The sequence below is a fragment of the Myotis myotis genome, unplaced genomic scaffold, assembly GCF_014108235.1.
Source record: "Myotis myotis isolate mMyoMyo1 unplaced genomic scaffold, mMyoMyo1.p scaffold_m19_p_7, whole genome shotgun sequence".
NCBI classification, from domain to species: domain Eukaryota; kingdom Metazoa; phylum Chordata; class Mammalia; order Chiroptera; family Vespertilionidae; genus Myotis; species Myotis myotis.
The window spans coordinates 24,853,061-24,871,152 of record NW_023416379.1 but is presented as its reverse complement, the minus strand read 5'-3'; the positions used below and the strand labels follow the sequence as shown (position 1 = coordinate 24,871,152).

Here is an 18,092-nt window from a genome sequence, read left to right as displayed (position 1 = left end):
AGGAAGGAGTTAATCTTTTCGCAATAAATACAAACCCCCAGTTTTAACCAAAAGAGATTTTTTTCAGTGAAAAATAATCATTCTATCCATTTACCTGACAGTGGTATTAACAAAAATATATATACTTCATTCAACTTTGCTGCTTTTCACTAATTCTCATTAATTAATTTCATTAAATAACGTAAACACTTATTCTTAAGTCATTATAACCCTAGCCAACCATTTGTTAACTGCAGTCATATGAGAGCTCCTGCATCTTAACTATCTTCTAGAGGTGCCTATGGAAATGATCAATTGCCCGTGAAAACCAGTAAACCAGGAGCAATCACAGACCACCACAACTGTACTTGCTTACCTGTTTGTCGAGTCAAACTGATGGAGCTGAAACTCCCTTTCTGGCTCTGCTTTTTGTTTTGTTTAGATTTTTGGGAAATAAAGAAAAATTTAGGATGCTACCACCTGAGAGTCTCAGGTACATACTGGCAAATAATGAGAGTGCTTTTAGTGGCGAAGTACCTCTCCGGGATGGGGCTGGCCAGAAGACTCTGCTATTCCACCTCAAACTCCACTTGAACTGACGTCAGCTGGGGATGGCTTTCATTCTGCAGCATGAGGCAGTATTTTATTTTACTTTATAATGGTTTTCTTGGCTGGAAAACGAGAGTGTATTATTTGTGTTAAACTAAACCACCATGCTAATTTTGGAAGCTCCCAAGGGGGTGACCCCTACATACCAGATGCTAGACACCACGCATTGAAGGCAAACACGAGCTACACAGCAACAACAGAACATCAATGTGTCTCCAACAAGTGTCTAACAATATGCCTTTTAGCAGATAGACTCAGACTTTATTTCGACAAATGTAAGATAGAAAAATATCAAGTGAATATAGCAGTTGCTCTTTCTGTAACAAGGTTTGGAATGTGCAATGCGATTTGCAAGGACTAGCTTAATAGGAAGGTTTTACTTCTGTTTGGGCTTCTTAATGCTGAATTCTATTTCAGCCATTGCATTTGCTTGAAAGAATATTGGACACAGTAAACCTGGTATTTAAAAAGGTCATGGCATTCAATAATAAATATTACAAAGCAGTGAACCAAAACAACTTTTAAAATATTTTTATAGTAATTACTAAAAGCCAACATGAAACTTGGTGATTAAAGCTAAGAACTCATATTTTCAAAATAGCTTTGACATTTCTTACCAACATATAATAGAATAGTAGAACACTTATTGTTTAAAAACAAGTGAAGAAAATTAGAATTAACATGATATTTCAGAGACTATAAACAGTAAACATCAATTCAGTGTATTTATATATCTTTTCAATAATATACTCTTTGCCCAGCTGGCCATAAAAAACTGTAGTTCTAGCATCAAAAATGTGCCCTTGGATGTAATCTTTGAGCTTATTACCTGCTGCCATCATTTCTACACTCCATCTTTGAGGGTGGTTGAAGGACTCAGTACATGCAGATATTTGGTTATGGTTATAATGTCAAAAAAAATGTGCCAAGAGTCTGCAGCTGAACCCACTGTCTTATTTTGTTAAGCACCTTCATATTCTTTTGTCTTTGTTATGCCTCAGGTGAACTGACGCTAAATAATTCACACCAGTGCTAATTTTGTTGCTGTCAGTCTCGTTCAGATTCTTTCTTTGCTTCCCTGCCCCACTCCTCAAAGAATAAAACTGGGCAGCCCCTCATTAAAATATGTTGTCTCTAACATATAAAATAAGTATCTATGTACACATATACATACATGCGTTTCCTTTTCAAGGACTGGGTGACTCCTCATTTTCTATCAAATAATCCTTCTTCATATACTTGGTTCCCCTGACTAACCTCCACACTACCAGGTAAGCATCCTTCAGTGACCTCCTGCTGGCTTCTTCAGCGCTGTCTGCCATCTGCCAGGTACTAGCCGCCAGCGGGACTCCTCTGGGGCTGCCCCTCACCCCTTGCCCCCTTTGCTGAACGGAGCCACCTGCTACCTTTCCACCTTCTGCCCCGCCAGCTACCTCCTCCGGCAGCTCCTCTATGACAAAAGGCAGCTGGTCTCCACCTGGCTGCGCCGCCTCTCCCTGCGGCTGCGTCTCCAGGTCCTCGTAGTTGCTTTGCTTTCTGGTCTCCAAGAATTTGACCACACAGTAAATGATGGAACCCAGGGTGTTCACCACGACCCCGGCAATGAAGAGAGAGGTGGGCGCCACGTCGCTGAAGGCCACCATGCCCACCGTGATGGTGGCGATGCTCTTCACCACGCCCACGAAGCTGGTGGTCACGGCCGAGTTGATGTAGGTGCAGTGCAGCGTGGTGAAGTTCATGGCGCAGCCGATCAGGACGCAGGCCACGAAGATGCAGACCATCGTGGGGTCCTTCCAGCCGGGGAAGGCCCAGACTTGGATCGCGTCGGTGCTGGCGAAGGACAGGACGACCAGCAGCGGGGTGGCGGAGATGGCGATGGCGTACTGCGCGGTGAGCGGCCCGTGCTGGGTGTCCGCGCTCGCCTTCTGGATGAGCACCAGGTAGGCGGCGTGCACCAGCACCGCCAGCACGCCGGTCACGTAGCCCATGGGGTCGCCGGTCAGGTCGCCGGCGCCTGGGGCGCAGGAAGAGGGCCGCAGAGCCGGGAAAGAGAAAGAGAAGACACCGGGTTGGCGCGGGTGGCTCTCCACGGGGGAGACGCGTCGTCGGGTGGGAAAGTAGACGGGTGCCTGCCCCACCTCTGCCCCTGGGTGTAAAATGGTCAGTGCCCAATGCGAGGCGGGAGGAGTGGCGCCGTCCCTGCCGCGTCCCCAGGGCATTCTGTCTGTCTCTGTCCCCGACAGAGGCCCGGAGAGCGCAGGTGCCCTCGGGGAGGCGGTGGCTCTCAGAGCCGACGCGGAGGGGGCCAGGTGTTTGGTATCCTTGCCCCTCCGTGGGTGCCAGAGGGAAAAGAGATCCCCAACTATAGATTCTAACTCCGGCAGGCTGGGCGCGGGGCGAAGAACCGCCCTCTCGCTCCCAAAGCTTTCCCGCTCCCACCGGCTCACGTCTCATCCAGTCGGCCAGACCCACGCGGTCTCAGTGCAGCCCCTTCTGCCCCGCGCGGAGCCGCCGGAGCCCTCCCACCAGCCCGGCGCTGCCAGCGCCCCCACCCCCACTCCAGACCCGCGTGACCCAAGGAAGTTCACGGCCCCCTCCTTCCGGCGTGGTCTGGGATTCCAGCTCCCGGCTCCGGCGGCACTCCCACCCCTCCCGGAGGAAGGAAGGGGGTGACGGGGGCCGGGGTGGCGGGAAGGACGATACGGGGTGAGACAGGGGCGGGGGTCGAAAGCCGGGACGGGGGCTGGGCGCTCTGAAAGGGGGGCCGGAGCTCTGGGGAAGGCTCCTCTGGGTCTCACAAGTCGCGCTTTTGAGCCGAGCGACACGTTCCAACTCTCCGCAGGTCTGTCTCGGCCGCCCCATCTGGAAGTGAGGACGCTGCACTAGCCATCCCTGCGGTCTCTGCCCGTGGGATGGGGTGGGGTGCGATGGGGTGGGAGGGGGTCGGCGCGCGTCCGCTCACCTGCCAGAGCCGCGCCGCAGGTGGTGATGAGCACGGCGGCGAGCACCCCCGGCGAGGGCGCGCCGTTCTTGAGCACCAGCACGCCGATGAGCATGGTGACCAGGGGCAGGCAGCGCTTGAAGACCACGTACATGGGCAGGCTGAGGCCGCGCAGCGACCAGAGCGTGAGGCTGGACTGCAGCGTGGAGAGCACGGTGACCCCCGCGAAGGAGCGCGCCAGGCTCAGGCCGAAGGGGGGCACCGCGATGAGCCCGAGGCGCCGCAGCAGCTCCAGGCTCAGCGCCGCCGTGGAGCTGGTCAGGCACTGCACCAGGGTCAGGAAGGAGAACCGGTAGCGGCTGAGGAGGAACTTGAGGAGGATGTTGAGGGAGCCCGAGAAGACCCCGTGCGCGATGGCCACCGAGATGCCCAGCAGGCGGCCCCGGCACAGCTGCCGCATCGCGCCCGCTCCGCCGCACCCGGCGGTGGAGGACCTGCGGGAGGAGAGCGGGGAGGAGAGCCGGGAGGCGCGGGCGAGGGCGGCGCGGGTGCCAGCCCAGCGCCGTGGGCGAAGGGCAGGGGGCCCCACGGCACGGCAGGGGGCGCCGGCTCCGCCTCGGAGGGCAGCTCCAGCCAGGCGTCCTCGCGGCTCGGTGGCTCCGCGTCCGACTGCCCCGCACTCGGCAGTGACGGGGGCGGAGGACTCCGAAAAGTGGCGGGGTGGGGGGGCTGGTCTGAGAGGAGTGGCGGGAATCCTAGCGACAGCAGTTCGTGAGGAGGTGACGAGCTGCAGTGGGTTGTGTCCCGCGCGGGTTCACCGTCAGGGAGAACACTGAGGCTGGAAGCGCGGGCAGCTGCCGCCGCAAGCGGACCGGACCCGCGCCCCTCGGGCACACAGCGCCCACGCCAGCGGGCTCTCGGGTGCTGCCCCCTCTCCCCCAGCAGGGTCAGCTGCTCCTGTTTGCCGCTTCTTCCCTGCTCCGAGTCAAGGGGATCCGGGCACAGCTAGAGATTTTAGAAACCACAGCGCCCCAGGGGCGAACACCCGTTATTCGCTGCAACAAGTGACAGCGCCCCAGCCTCCTGCCTCCGCGCTGCATGGTTTTCCTCCCACGGTCCCTGCCGGCCGACCAGGGAGGTCTGTGCCAGCGGGCGGCGGAGTTCCCTGATGCTGTAGATTCGGGCGCTGACGCCCCGACATGGAAGGGGAAACCAAGGCCCAGGACCGGCGTGCTTTCGGTCGGGAAGGCTGGTCCCGTCGGGTTCCGGCACCCGCACCCTGCGCGCGCCTTCCAGGGAGGGACCTGCCATTATGCGCACGGCTCTGGGGGAGCTGCCGAGGGCGCAGTGGCCCCGCGCAGCTGTGGAGCCTGGGGCGGGGGCAGGGGCACGTGTTCCAAGTGGAGCAAAGACGTGAAATTAGCGAACGAGCAGAAACCAAGACTCTGGAGAAAGTAGCCAGTAAGGGTTCCAGAGGAGCCTGGGCGCCGGTGCCCCGGGGGTGGGCTGGGAGCGACCGACCGACTGCGGCGGGGAGTGGGGGGGAGGGGGGCGGGGGTGGGAGGAGAGGGCGTGGCGGGCTGGCCCTGGGATCACGGCGGAGCTGAGACTAGGTGTGAGCTTCCCCTGGGTCCCGGGGACCCACTGCAGCCTGCGGGTCGTGGCGAGCCGCTTTGGGCGAGCAGGACAACCCCTATCTCCTATCTCCCGCGCCAGGACATCTCCGTGTCCCGCTGGACTTCCCACTCGGCTAAGAGAAAAGGAAAACTCTTATGTTCTGACGCGCCAGACTTTTGTGACCCTTTTATCTGAACTTCCGTCCCTGGAAAGCAACGCCCGGACCCCGCCATTCGCTCCGAGGAGGTCACGGTTAAGAGCCAGGCACAGTTTAGTTTTCGCGCTCCTTGGACACGGTCAGGGTTTGGGTGCCAGGGAGAGAGCTCGAGAGGCGCTCCACCACTCCTTTCGCTCTTTCCTCTGATCCAGCCACACCGTCCGCCCCTCCCTCCCCCTGTCCCCCCCCCCCCCCCACCCCCAGCCGCGCCCCAAACTCCTAACGTTTAAATCCATTTCTCTGGGGGTTCTTTTTTGTCCTCCATATTCCCACCTTTGTGCCGAACGCGACTCTTCCAGCCCAGATGGAAACCGTGATTACCACCGCAGCACAAAAAAGAAGTTACATCTGGGACTGGCAGCATCCCTGGGCCAGCTTTGCATGTGCTGGGAGCTCACTTTGGTGAGAGAGAACTGGCTCTCAAACCAACCTCCAGCGCCCGTGCTGAGCGCCTAGTAGGGAACCTCCCCGCCTCGCACAGGTGGGCCCTCAAGAAAGTGTTTGCGGATGACCCACTACTCTGCCAGCTTTCCAGGAATAACACTGGAAAGCATTGTAGGGAACCCCGTGCTCCCGGTGCCTAGGGAACTCTTGGTTTTTGTTGTTAACAGCTCTGGTTACATGGCTATTTCAAGGACTCTGCTTCTTTCTTCTTTTTTTTTTTTTTTTTTAAGTGATAACTGTTCCTTCTTTAGGAAATAATGAAGTCTGAAGCAACAAATTATGTGTGTGTGTAAGCATATATCCAGAGTTCACCCAGAAAAGAAAAAAAACTGAAAATTAACTTTTAAAGCCACCAGCAAATAACAGATCTCTGCTTTTGGGGGCCATTACAATTAAAGGATGGTTGCTTTAAGCCATCTTAAGTGAACACAATAAAGAATTGTCTGCACAGACCTAGTTTTGGAATGATTCATTTCTGCCAGCAATTATAACTGCTTCCATTTGTGATACGAACATTAGGTAAAAGATTTGGGGCTGATTCAGCTCTCTTACCCTTCTCATTTAGGCAAGAATATTTAGCTTAATATTTGAAACCTACACTGGCATGAAACAGAGCACATTTTCTCTATTGCATATAATTCTTTTCCATTGGGGCTCTCATTTTAAAAAGTTAACACCATCTCCCACACCAGTTACTAGATAGGATCCCAAAGAAAAAATGAAATAAGAATACTGTATGTAGCAAGATAATTGAACAAGAATGGGGATCTGAAGGTCAAAAAGCTATCAAGGTAGCAAGGATCTAGATTCGAGCTCTATTATCTTTGGAGCTACTCAATAAATATCGGTGGCATGACATGCACTCATTCAACAAACATACAGAGCAAGTATGTTGTGCTATGCAGTGTTAGCTACAGAGGATTCAAGGATGAGCACTCATCCTAGTCCTTAAGATTCACAGGTGGAGGTGAGGCAGCACAAAGAGGCTCATGCCACAGTGGGGTCTTGTGGCAGAAACAGGAGAGCACTGAGGAAGGCAATACAATCCAGCTTCACAGGGGTGTCAGTAAGGCTCCCTGCAGAAGGAAATAGGGTCTTATTTCATTCTTTTTAGTAAGAAAATAATACGTGCTCTTTATAGCGTATTAAAGGAAAACAAAATTCATAAATAAGTGAACATGCTCTTTTCTTTTTTTTATGAACATGCTATTTTCAATATTCCCCACCCCCAACCCCATACCAACCCCACTACACAGAGCTGGCTAATGTTATGAGTTTGGTATGAGCCATTCAATTTTTTCTTGTATATATATATTTACACATACATAAATCCCCTTTAAAAATAAAATTGAAGTACAATACATATTTGCGTATAATTTGCTATTTTTTAAAAGCAGAGTGTGGTAACCAGCCTCCAAGATAATCCCCAAAGATCTCCTGCTTCCTGTTATTCACATCCTTGGTTAACCCCTTGCACACTGTACCAGGGTTGGTCTGTGTAACCAACAGAATACAGCAGAAGTGATGGTGTCACTCTTGAGATTAGGTTATAAAGAACTGAGGCATCCATCATGGACTTTTTTTTGTTGTTGTATCACTTATTCTGGGAGAAGCCAGATGCCATGTTGCAGGAACACTTAGCCAATGGGGGGTCCCACAGGGTAAGTTTTTGAGGCCTGCTGATGACCATGTGAGTGACTCTGGAAGCTGATCCTTTAGCCCCAGTTGAACTTCAGATGTCTGTAGACCCAGGTGACAGCTTATCTGCAATGTCATGAGAAAACCTTAGCCAGAACAACTCGGCTAAGCCACTACTGAATTCCCAACTAATAGAAACTGTAAGATAAAGAAATGTTTAAGGGGCTAAATTTTGGAATGATTTGTTACACAGAAATAGGTAACTATATACATATCAATAGGAATGTATTTTCCATGTCAGGCCACATAGTTCTACCTTATACTTTTAAATGACTACTCTATAGTATAACCTTTCTTCTGTAGACAGGGATCTAGGTTTTACCAAACAAAGGTGTAGTGAATAACTTTGGAAATTTGTACTTAAGTACTTCTGTAATTATTTGTAGGGGTAGGGTGGGGAATGAGAGGAGGAAGGGAGGGCAGCAGAGGCAGGGAATCCTAAAAATGGAACTGTTGGGTCAACTGGTAATTTATATATCACATTGCCTTGCAAACAAGTATATGACAGTACTTTTACTTTAACCACTATTGAATATTATCAATATTTTACATTTGCCAAACTGATAAAATGGGATTTTAATTTGCATTTCTTTGTCAGCAGTAAGAAAAAGTCTGAATATCTTTTTGAAGTGTATTAGACATTATCATTTCTACATCTGTGAATCGTTTGTTGACAAAAGTAGACAAACTTCTTAGTGACTGTGAAGAGTGCTTTATCAATTCTACATAACCATTAGATATACCGCAACTATATCCTTCCAATATGTCTCCTGTCTTTAAGCTTTGCTAATGATGTATTAAATATTTTAATTTTTTGGAATATTTTGTATGTTGTCAATCTTTTTCTTTAGTCATTTCACATGACTTTCAAATAATGGCTAAGAATTTGCCAAGCCAAGAACAAGACAATCCAAGCACATGGACTGACTTGAGCAAAGAGAGAAATGAAAACCTGCATATTTACATGAGGAGTTTGTGAGCATGCTGGAGTTGCTGAAGCACAAAGTGTGTGACAATGTGGAGAGAAGCATGCTGCAGAGAGGCAAGGGCTGGCCCTGAAGGACCTTAACTGTCTGCTTAGTGAGCTTGAACTTTTTCTTGTAGGCAATCCGGTAAGCAGAGAACAGTTTGACACTGAAATTTGGGCAATCAGATTGCCTTTTAGATCAGTCTCTGGCAGCTCTGTTGAAGAGGATGGCTCTGAGGGGACAGACCGAGAAACAGATGCATCACTTAGGAAACTGCTTCGATCGCCTAGAGAAGAGCTAACGATGGCCTGGACTGGGGCAGTGGTGGTTGAATGGTGGGGAAGAGACAGAATGGAGAAGTAATTAGGGGGCTAAAAGCACAGGACTTAGTGACCTATTTGATGTGTCTTGAAGTGGAGAAATGGGAAAAAGGGAAGGAACAAAGATGGTATTTAGGTCTTTAGCTTGAGCACCCAGGCGGACAGTGTTGGCAAAAGCAAAAGAAGGAAATGTGCAGGAAAAGCTGGTTCAGAGAGCAAGATGAGTTTGGTTGGAAGAACAAGGTTGTGGGAGGCCCAGGTGGGGAAGGCAGGAGATATAGATTTGGAAGTACCCAGTAACATATGGAAGTAAAAAACATTTACGTAGATTATTTCATTCAAAAAGAGGCCTGTTAAGAAATGAATGAGTTCATTTTTGGAAGAGCCAAGTCATAGCTGTTATGCAGCTTAAAAATGCCGAAGCAGGTGACAGACCTTGGGAGTCATTCCAGACCCAGGGTCAGCTTCTTAGCTCTTTAGTCTTGGAAATTCAACTTTGTCAGTTCTCTCAGGAATGATCAGGATAGAGTCACCAGAGGTCCACATCTTTTACTGCTTCTCAGTGGGCCGATTTCTGCTATTCTGGGGAAAAGGAGGCCATGTGGCAGAACCATAGGTTTGGATCCAGTTACAGCAGATTTCAAATTCCAGCTCCACACTTCCTGGGTATTATGACCCCCGAGAGCCATCATTTCCTTGTCTGGAAAACTGGCAGGGCTTCCTTGCAGGGATGTTATGAAGATGAAAAGGGATAATGTACAGAAAGCATCTCACGTAGTGCCTAGGTCACAGAAATGCTCAGGGACCCGTGTTCCCTTTCCCTGCACTCACTCTGTGGTGCTGTGCTGTCACTGCAGGTGCAGGAGCAGCTTGGGGAGGCACACAGGGTGAAAGCTAAGAGCTCAGTAGCCAGAAAACAAATGCCTTTTCCCAGCCTGGACGGAATGACTCTTGTTCTCTTAAAATTCAGAGGCTGCTTGGCTTGTGGACTACCAAGAATTCAGAAATCTTGCCCATTCTCTTTTCAGAGAGAATCCAAGCTCCTTTCCTTCTAGTTTTTCCAATCCCATCTCTAGGGAACCCACTGGGCAATGTTCACTCACACTCGCTTATATGGAGAGTCTCCAAGAACCTGAGTTAAGTATTATGAAGTTAGTATCCTAAACATCTCTAACATTCCTAATATAGAGGGGAAAAATAAATATTTAGAAAGATGTTAGTTTCTAAATCACAAATATTTGTCTCAAATGATACACGGTAGGTTATTTTAATAAAAGTCTCTTGTATAAGGAAAATAAGTAATTTCAATTAATTATAAGTATGATTTGGGTTAGGCATTTGTACAGGTCTATTATAAATTCTGCTGACACAGAGAACACCCACAGTGAACCTGCTTTTATTGAACTGCACTTGGTGTGATGCCATTAGTTCCTGTAGAGGGAAGCAACAAGAAACAGCTCTATGAATCTCATCGTCGTGACAGCTCTAAGGATGTTTGCGCTCCTTGTTCCTTACCATATATTCATGTTAAGCAGTGTCCTCTTTATGGGGCTTCTCGAAAACAATTAGTATTGATTTGTCTAAGCACGAAAAAGAGCTGTACTTTCCCTGAGTCCTTTCATTCCTTTAACGGATATTGAGCATCGTCTATGTGCTAGGCATGATGCTAGGCCAAGCCCCAGGACTAGGACAAAGTTCTTGCCCTCAGGCCTTGGGTACTGAACTGTGTACTTGACCAGGCTTCCCATTTATGCTGCCAGTTGCAACTTTCTAGGACTCTGAGACATATATTTTCAAGCCCTACTCCTGGCTCTACTTTGTCTCCTTTTGTTCTATTTTTGATATTATCTCATTTTTTCCTTTACTTTGTAAGCTGTCTTAACTTTTTTCTGGAATAAGTAAAGAAAGATATGTAAATTAGACAATATACATATATTTTAATTTATTCTGATTACTACAACTGTATTTTGCTCTTTAAAAATTCTAAAAGCTTGTTAAAAACTTAATGACAATTTTTGCCATTTATAACACATTTTAAATTTTATATAAAAATATAAGTGTTATGCAAAGTTGTTTGTTTTACTACTTTTTCCCTTTTAACCTACTTTTTTTTAACAGGTCATCAACACTTAGAGATTTTTCAAGGACACTTAGGGAGGTAGTGAGGAAGATTTATAGCATTAGGGTTTGTTTCCAGGGTAATTGCTTGAAACCATAGTAGGATCTAAGACTTCTTGACAAGGTTTTTTTTTCTTCTTTTTTAAATATCTGATAGTAGAGAAGTAGGAAGAGAAATATAGGATCATGGATACAATACCTAAAAAGATTTGCAGAACTGTAAAAAAAGAAAAGCTCAATTCACAGCATTCCATATTCTTAAAGCAGGGAAACAGTCCTTGAGAGAACCATTCGGTCTATTTGTCAAGCACATGGTAGATGCACAATAAATAACTGCTAAAAAAATTAAATCTGTATTAGAGCTCTGCTACTAAAGCGAAGATATAGCTACCTTATATATAGCATTGTATTCATATGTACACTATATTAGAAAAGGCAATCTTGTTGGGAATGTCATAAAATGATAAGTGATCAAGAGATGCAATTTATTTTTATCAACAGCAGTGATTATATTTCACATCAAAAATGACAAATTAAAAATAAAATATATCCCTACCTATATAACCTATATCAATCAAATTTTCATCCATTTTATAACACAGAGTTTACATTTCAACAGATACTGTAAGATATACCATAACATCAATTATTCCTTAGAATTTTAAGAAATATGGCTTATGTGTCAGGCTTAAAGGGTGAGCCAAAGTCTGTATCAGCTGCCTCTAAACTGATTCAGGGTAAGTTTTTAACATTTGAAATCTGAATAGCATATAAAAGCATAATGACTATGTTATCAATAGTTAATTTATTTCCTGGTAAGTAGTTCTTCAGCCAATGTTCTTTGTTTCTGACCAGAGTAGTGTGTCTCAAGCAGGCACAGTAAGGCAAATAGGATCGTATATCTTTATCGTTTCATCCCAAGCACAGTCAGCCACCTAGAAAACAAGAAAGTAAGAGGAAACATAATTTACAGAAATTCAAAACTGATAGCAAAAGCCTAAGTCATTTAGAGAGTAGCAGATCATCCACAAGTAAACATATCTTTAAATAGCAAGAACACGCAGTATCTTTTTGATCAAAGGCCTATTTTACCTTTCTAAGACACACTCAGGGATTGTTTCCAATGGACTAAAGTTGCCTATAAGGATTTCCTCCTCCCCCACCCAGAGCTGCATAATTCCCTATACCTCCTGAGATAAATGTTGGAAAGATTTACTCTTCAACTGTGAACAAAGGCACTGTGCTAGGTATTGTGGGAATGGAATGGAGATAAAGCACAGCCCTGGACTTCAAAGAATAGCTTGTTCAAGACTGAAAGTGATAAATGCTCTAATGGAGATTTTCCTAGGAGGAACTATTTGAATCCAACTGTGAAGTCAGAAGACTTCACAAATGCCTGGGCATTCACACTGGCCCTCTTTTGGGGCAGACCTGAGACATAAGGACATTCAAGTCTAAAAAGCCATATTAAAACATGAAGGGAAGACAGTCCATGGTACCCAGGAACTGTGTGTTAAAAACTTGGTGAATGTAATAATGTCTCAGGGTATAAGATTAATATATAAAATCAATTTTATTTCTATATACTAGCAGAAAAAAAGTTAAAAATAAATTTAAAAATCCATGTAAAATAGCACCAAATAACAAAATACTTAATAACACATTTAACAAAAGACATGCAAATTCTCCACACTAAAAACTAAAACATTGCCAAAATTTTAAAAGGCCTAAATAAATGGGGAAATACACACACACACACACACACACACACACCATATTCATGGGTTCAATATTGTTAAGAACTTAATTCTCCCCCAAAGTAATTTATAATTCATAATCCTAGCAGGCTTTTTTTTTTTCCCCCCGCCCTTGACAATCCCCTGGCCTCCCCTACCCCGCAGTGTCTTATGTCCATTGGTTATGCTTATATGCATGCATACAAGTCCTTCGGTTGATCTCTTACCCCTCTCCCTTCTGCCCCCCAACCCTCCCTGGCCTTTCTGCTGCAGTTTGACAATCAGTTCGAGGCAGCTCTGCCTCTGTATCTATTATTGTTCATAAGTTTATAATGGTCTTTATTATCCATGAATGAGTGAGATCATGTGGTATTTTTCCTTCATTGACTGGCTTATTTCACTTAGCATAATGCTCTCCAGTTCCATCCATGCCGTTGCAAATGCTAAGAGTTCCTTCTTTTTTACAGCAGCATAGTATTCCATTGTGTAGATGTACCACAGTTTTCTAATCCATTCATCTACTGATGGGCACTTAGGCTGTTTCCAGCTCTTAGCTATGGTAATTTGTGCTGCTATGAACATAGGGGTGCACATATCCTTTCTGATTGGTGTTTCTGGTTTCTTGGGATATATTCCTAGAAGTGGGATCACAGGGTCAAATGGGAGTTCCATTTTTAGTTTTTTGAGGAAACTCCGTACTGTCTTCCACAGTTTCAGGTACAATCCTAGCAGCCTTTTTAATAAAATTGAACAAGGTGATTTTTAAAGTTATGTAGAAATGCAGAGGACTTAGAATAGCCTGAAGAATCTTGAAAAATAACAAGAAAGTTGTACTTATACTACCTATCTCAAGACTTACTACAGTAATCAAGACAGTGCAACATTGATATAAGGATATATAAGTAGATCAAAGGAATAGAACAGAATTCAGGAATAAACCCTACACTTGGCCAACTGCTTTTCAATAAATGTACCAAAATGTACCAATTAAACAAATGGTGCTAGAATTGGAGATCCATATGGAAAAAAAATGAACTTCAACTCCAACTTTACACCATAAATAAAAATTAATATGAGGTGGATGGACCATAGCCCTAAATATAGAAAATAAAGGTGCAAAGCTTATAGAAGAAAACATAGAAGAATATATTCTCAATCTGAAAGTATGTTAAGCTTTCTTAGACAGGATACAGAAAGCTATAACCAAAAATTTTGATAACTTAGATTCAATCAAAAGTAAATCTTTCACAGCAAAGGAAACCATCAACAAAACAACAAGAAAGCCCACTGCGTGGGAGAACATATTTGCAAATGTTATAACCGAAAAGGGTTTAATCTCCAACATTTACAGGGAACTCATACAACTTAACAAAAGGAAGATAAAACAACCCAATCAAAAAATGGGCAACGGACCTAAATAGATACTTTTCGAAAGAGGACGTACAGAAGGCCGAAAGACATATGAAAACATGCTCAAAGTCACTAATCATCCGAGAAATGCAAATCAAAACAACAATGCGGTACCATCTCACACCTGTCAGACTGGCTATCATCAACAAATCAACAAACAACAAGTGCTGTAGAGGATGCGGAGAAAAAGGAACCCTCGTGCACTGCTGGTGGGAATGCAAACTGGTGCAGCCACTGTGGAGAACAGTATGGAGTTTCCTCAAAAAACTAAAAATGGAACTCCCATTTGACCTAGTGATCCCACTTCTAGGAATATTTCCCAAGAAACTAGAAACACCAATTAGAAAGGATATATGCACCCCTATGTTCATAGCAGCATAATTCACCATAGCTAAGATTTGGAAACAGTCTAAGTGCCCATCAATAGATGAGTGGATTAAAAAACTGTGGTACATCTACACAATGGAATACAACGTGGCGGTAAAAAAGGAAGACTTCTTACCATTTGCAACAGCATGAATGAAACTGGAGAGCATTATGCTAAGTGAAATAAGCCAGTCAGAGAAAGATAAATATCACATGATCTCACTCATTTGTGGAATACAACGAACAACATAAATTGATGAATAAAAACAGATCCAGAGACAGAGAAGCATCAATCAGACCGTCAAACCTCAGAGGGAAGGTAGGGGAGAGTGGGGGTAAAGGGGAGAGATCAACCAAAGGACTTATATGCTAGCATATAGGCCTAACCAATGGACACAGACAACAGGGTGGTGAGGGCATGAGTGGGGGGGATGAGGGGTAATGTGGGGATAAGGACACATATGTAATAACTTAATCAATAATAAAAAATGTAATTTAACATTAAACTCCTGTAAAGACAATAAAAAAAAGTAAATCTTTCGCTCATCAAAAGATAATATTCAGAAAATGCATAGGTAAGCCACCGAGTGGTAGAAAATATTCACAAAACACACTTCTGACAAAGAACTTATATCCAGACAATATGATGAACTACTATAACTCAATAATCCAAAGACAACCCTATTAGAAATGGGCAAAAGACTTCCTAGTAGTTATAATACTCAGTTGTACTTATTTACCGCACGCGTGTCTCAGCTCTTCAAGAAAAATGGCTTGTGTCTTCCTATAACATAACATGGACTATGTCTTCCTATAACATAACAATGTCTCAATAGATACTATCTCACAGAATGTATTTTATAGGTTAAGACCTCACAGATTAACTTTTTTCTCATGGTCACACTAGAGTAGCAGAGCTGGAAACAGAGCCTACATTTGTTGAATCTGTCTTCTAAAATAGTGCCTCATAAAAGGCAAGCTAACATTCATTATTTGCCTAATCCTGCAGTTAGGATTATATCCTGAAGTTTTAAGTTTTTATGCCATGGACCACAAAGATCATTATATAATTTACCCCTATTTCATATATGTTTATTTTTTCAAGTGCCAGGCCTCTCTATATATTAAGTGTCAACTATTATGAAGAAGAGAACCAGAGAAGAAAGACTTAGGTTTCTAATATAAAATATTCATAAAATTATGTTTCTGAATCTTTATTTAGCACTCTTCAGTCCAGCTTCTTATTTACTCAGAACTTATAACTAACAAATATCAAGGCCACTCAGTCAGTAAATGTACATAACTCTACACTTATATTAACTGGTAATACAAGAAACACCTAAAACTGAACTGTGAATAGAGTCATTAAAATGAATGCAAATAATATTTCTCAATTAATTAATTAATTATACTCCATCAAATTCTAAACGTTTTTAAAAGCTTACAATAAAAATAACAATAAGGTAAGAATAAAAGCACTTTACTAAACTAACAAAGAGTCTCCAGCTTCTCCAAGGTAGGCGCTGTAGAAACCATATGGTAAGAAAAGATGACCTTGTGATCCCCAGGAGTAGGAGGACTCTCATTAATTATCATCAACCAAACGGCCTCTGGAGGCACTGCTTCCCACTTCATTTTATGACTGAGACTAAACACAGGGCTTCTTCTTCATGTCCCTTTCTATTCATCTGAGACTAGCCTGAAAGACATTTAAAAAAGATTTTGCTAACCTTTATTAAAGGTTAACATAAATGAATGAATGAATGAATGAAGTGATTAACATGGAAATAAATAATCTGCTTTGCAGGATGAGATCCACTCATTCATTAGCTTGTCAAACAAAGAAAGGAATCTTGCTTAGCTCCCATCCTGCTTCTTCAAGACAAAAGCCACCTTTCCTTCCCATCCCTGGCAATGCACTCCTGGCCATGAAGACTCCTTCAAGGCCAGACTCAGGACAGCGATAATGGGGTATCCCCTTTCTCATCTCCCGAAGATCCTCTTTCTCATTTCAGTCTCCTACAGGAGGACTCACTTCTCTGCCCATTACCTTGCTGTCAGGAAAAACTGTAAAAGATTGTAATCAATCAGCAGAAAAGATTGCGAGGTGTTCTTTCAGTGGAATGCTGGCATTGTGCTAGGGCCCCACAGGGTTACCTGATTCTATAGGGGTCTATGCCTTTCTCTGTCTTTGACTGGATTATTTTACAACTCTGAAAGCTATAGAAAACTGATAGTAATCAAATGATTCTCATCCATTAAAGTTGCAAAGGAATGTCCTATGAAGATGTAGTTGATGTCTTTCTTGCTCCCCAAGAGATGATTCCAAACATGACATTTTATTGCCCTATAGATATTGAACAGTTTTGTACCTCTTACTACATTTATTTCAGCATTCAGTGACTGCCTATATGTAGTCACTGAATGCTGAAATATCCTACCTATCTGTTCCTTTGAGCTAGTTGTAAAGTCTTTCATAAATTACATAAAATCTTTGATATGTGTTCACATTTATACTTGTATGAGTCAGGATTGCCATTTTGAAAATTATCCTTTAGCATGGCCACATGCAGGGATATTTTGCCTCAACAGGGTAACAATTATTTCCATGGAATACAATAACCCTTGTTTCTCATAGGAGATAGCACAGTAAAAGAAAAGCCATTTCATTAAAAGAACAAACATGAAATGTAGAGATGGGGCAGATAATTAAACTGGAAAAAGAGAACTAAGAATAATGGCTAAAATTATACATGAAATTGAGCTCTGCACCTCCTGGCAGCAAAGGTAAAAACGTCAAACAATAATATAAGATATGCAAATATCCTAATTTACTGCTTCATCAGGGAAATGAAGTTTTTTCTAGCACTTGACTATAAGAGAAATATATACTATTCTTCCATCACAAAAATCATTCATTGCCAAAAGAGTGGTTTTACAAAATCATTCTTCATATGGCAGACTTTCTCCTTAAACACATGAGAAAATTATATTAATAATTTAAATTATGGTTAATAAAAATATTTTTATTTTATTTAAGATTTGAACCTTGTTCAGTTCTAAATGGACTGACATGGTCTATAGATTAACCCACAGACCAAATAAAATAAATATAGATTTTTTAAAAAATCTGTTCTAAAGAGAGCAAAAGCATATTACAGAGCTGAGCATATTATAATATTTGTATAATAAATTAGGCTCTATGCTGTATGAAAACAAAGGAGAAAATGAAAGCATGCTGGGTAATATAGTTTCTGTCTTCTAACAATATTCACATATGGATGTAAACACTTCTGTACAACTAAACCTGAACAGGACTTTTTTTTAGAGTCAGTGATTATATATCTTCATTGAATCTGTATTTGTTATGATTTGTATATAGTACTTTTAGTAGATGCTTGTTGAATGAATGAATGAATGAATGAATGAATGAATCAATGGAGCCATGTATGAACACTGGTTTCCCTCCTCCAAAGATTTTGTTGAGTAGAACCTCACACGTGGTAAAGAGCATCAAGCCAGGTGTGAGGTCCAATATCTGGGTAAAGGCAACATGGGATTTGAGGGATATATGGAATATCTGAGTGTCATGAATATTATTTAGAGAGGTTTCACAGGGAGCTTATGTCTCAGGAGCTGTTTTTCAAGTATTTCTTTGCACTACAAAAC

At 43.7% G+C, this 18,092-nt stretch overlaps 2 protein-coding genes across 2 annotated transcripts in view; both read right to left on the bottom strand.

Annotated features, from left to right (window-relative positions):
* Positions 1 to 798: 798 nt before the first annotated feature.
* SLC35D3 (solute carrier family 35 member D3) lies at positions 799 to 4,212 on the bottom strand. Its single transcript, XM_036318312.1, has 2 exons — positions 3,551 to 4,212; positions 799 to 2,602 (listed from the first exon to the last, which is right to left on the bottom strand). The coding sequence occupies exons 1-2, from the start codon at positions 3,987 to 3,989 to the stop codon at positions 1,776 to 1,778; spliced, it is 1,266 nt and encodes a 421-aa protein (XP_036174205.1). The 5' UTR covers positions 3,990 to 4,212; the 3' UTR covers positions 799 to 1,775.
* A 7,155-nt stretch (positions 4,213 to 11,367) lies between these two features.
* The window catches only part of PEX7 (peroxisomal biogenesis factor 7), a 60,095-nt gene continuing 53,370 nt past the window's right edge, over positions 11,368 to 18,092 (bottom strand). The window contains exon 10 of the mRNA XM_036317520.1: positions 11,368 to 11,846. Within this exon, the coding sequence (XP_036173413.1) occupies positions 11,778 to 11,846 (69 nt within the window). The 3' untranslated portion in view covers positions 11,368 to 11,777. The remainder of the gene's footprint in view (positions 11,847 to 18,092) is intronic.

Bases quoted from the DNA above. Each gene is read 5' to 3' on its own strand.
- SLC35D3 (XM_036318312.1), bottom strand. From the start codon at position 3,989: ATGCGGCAGCTGTGCCGGGGCCGCCTGCTGGGCATCTCGGTGGCCATC. The intron at 2,603-3,550 runs GTGAGCGGACGC...CCTGCGCCCCAG, and splicing joins CTGCGGCGCGGCTCTGGCAG to GCGCCGGCGACCTGACCGGC.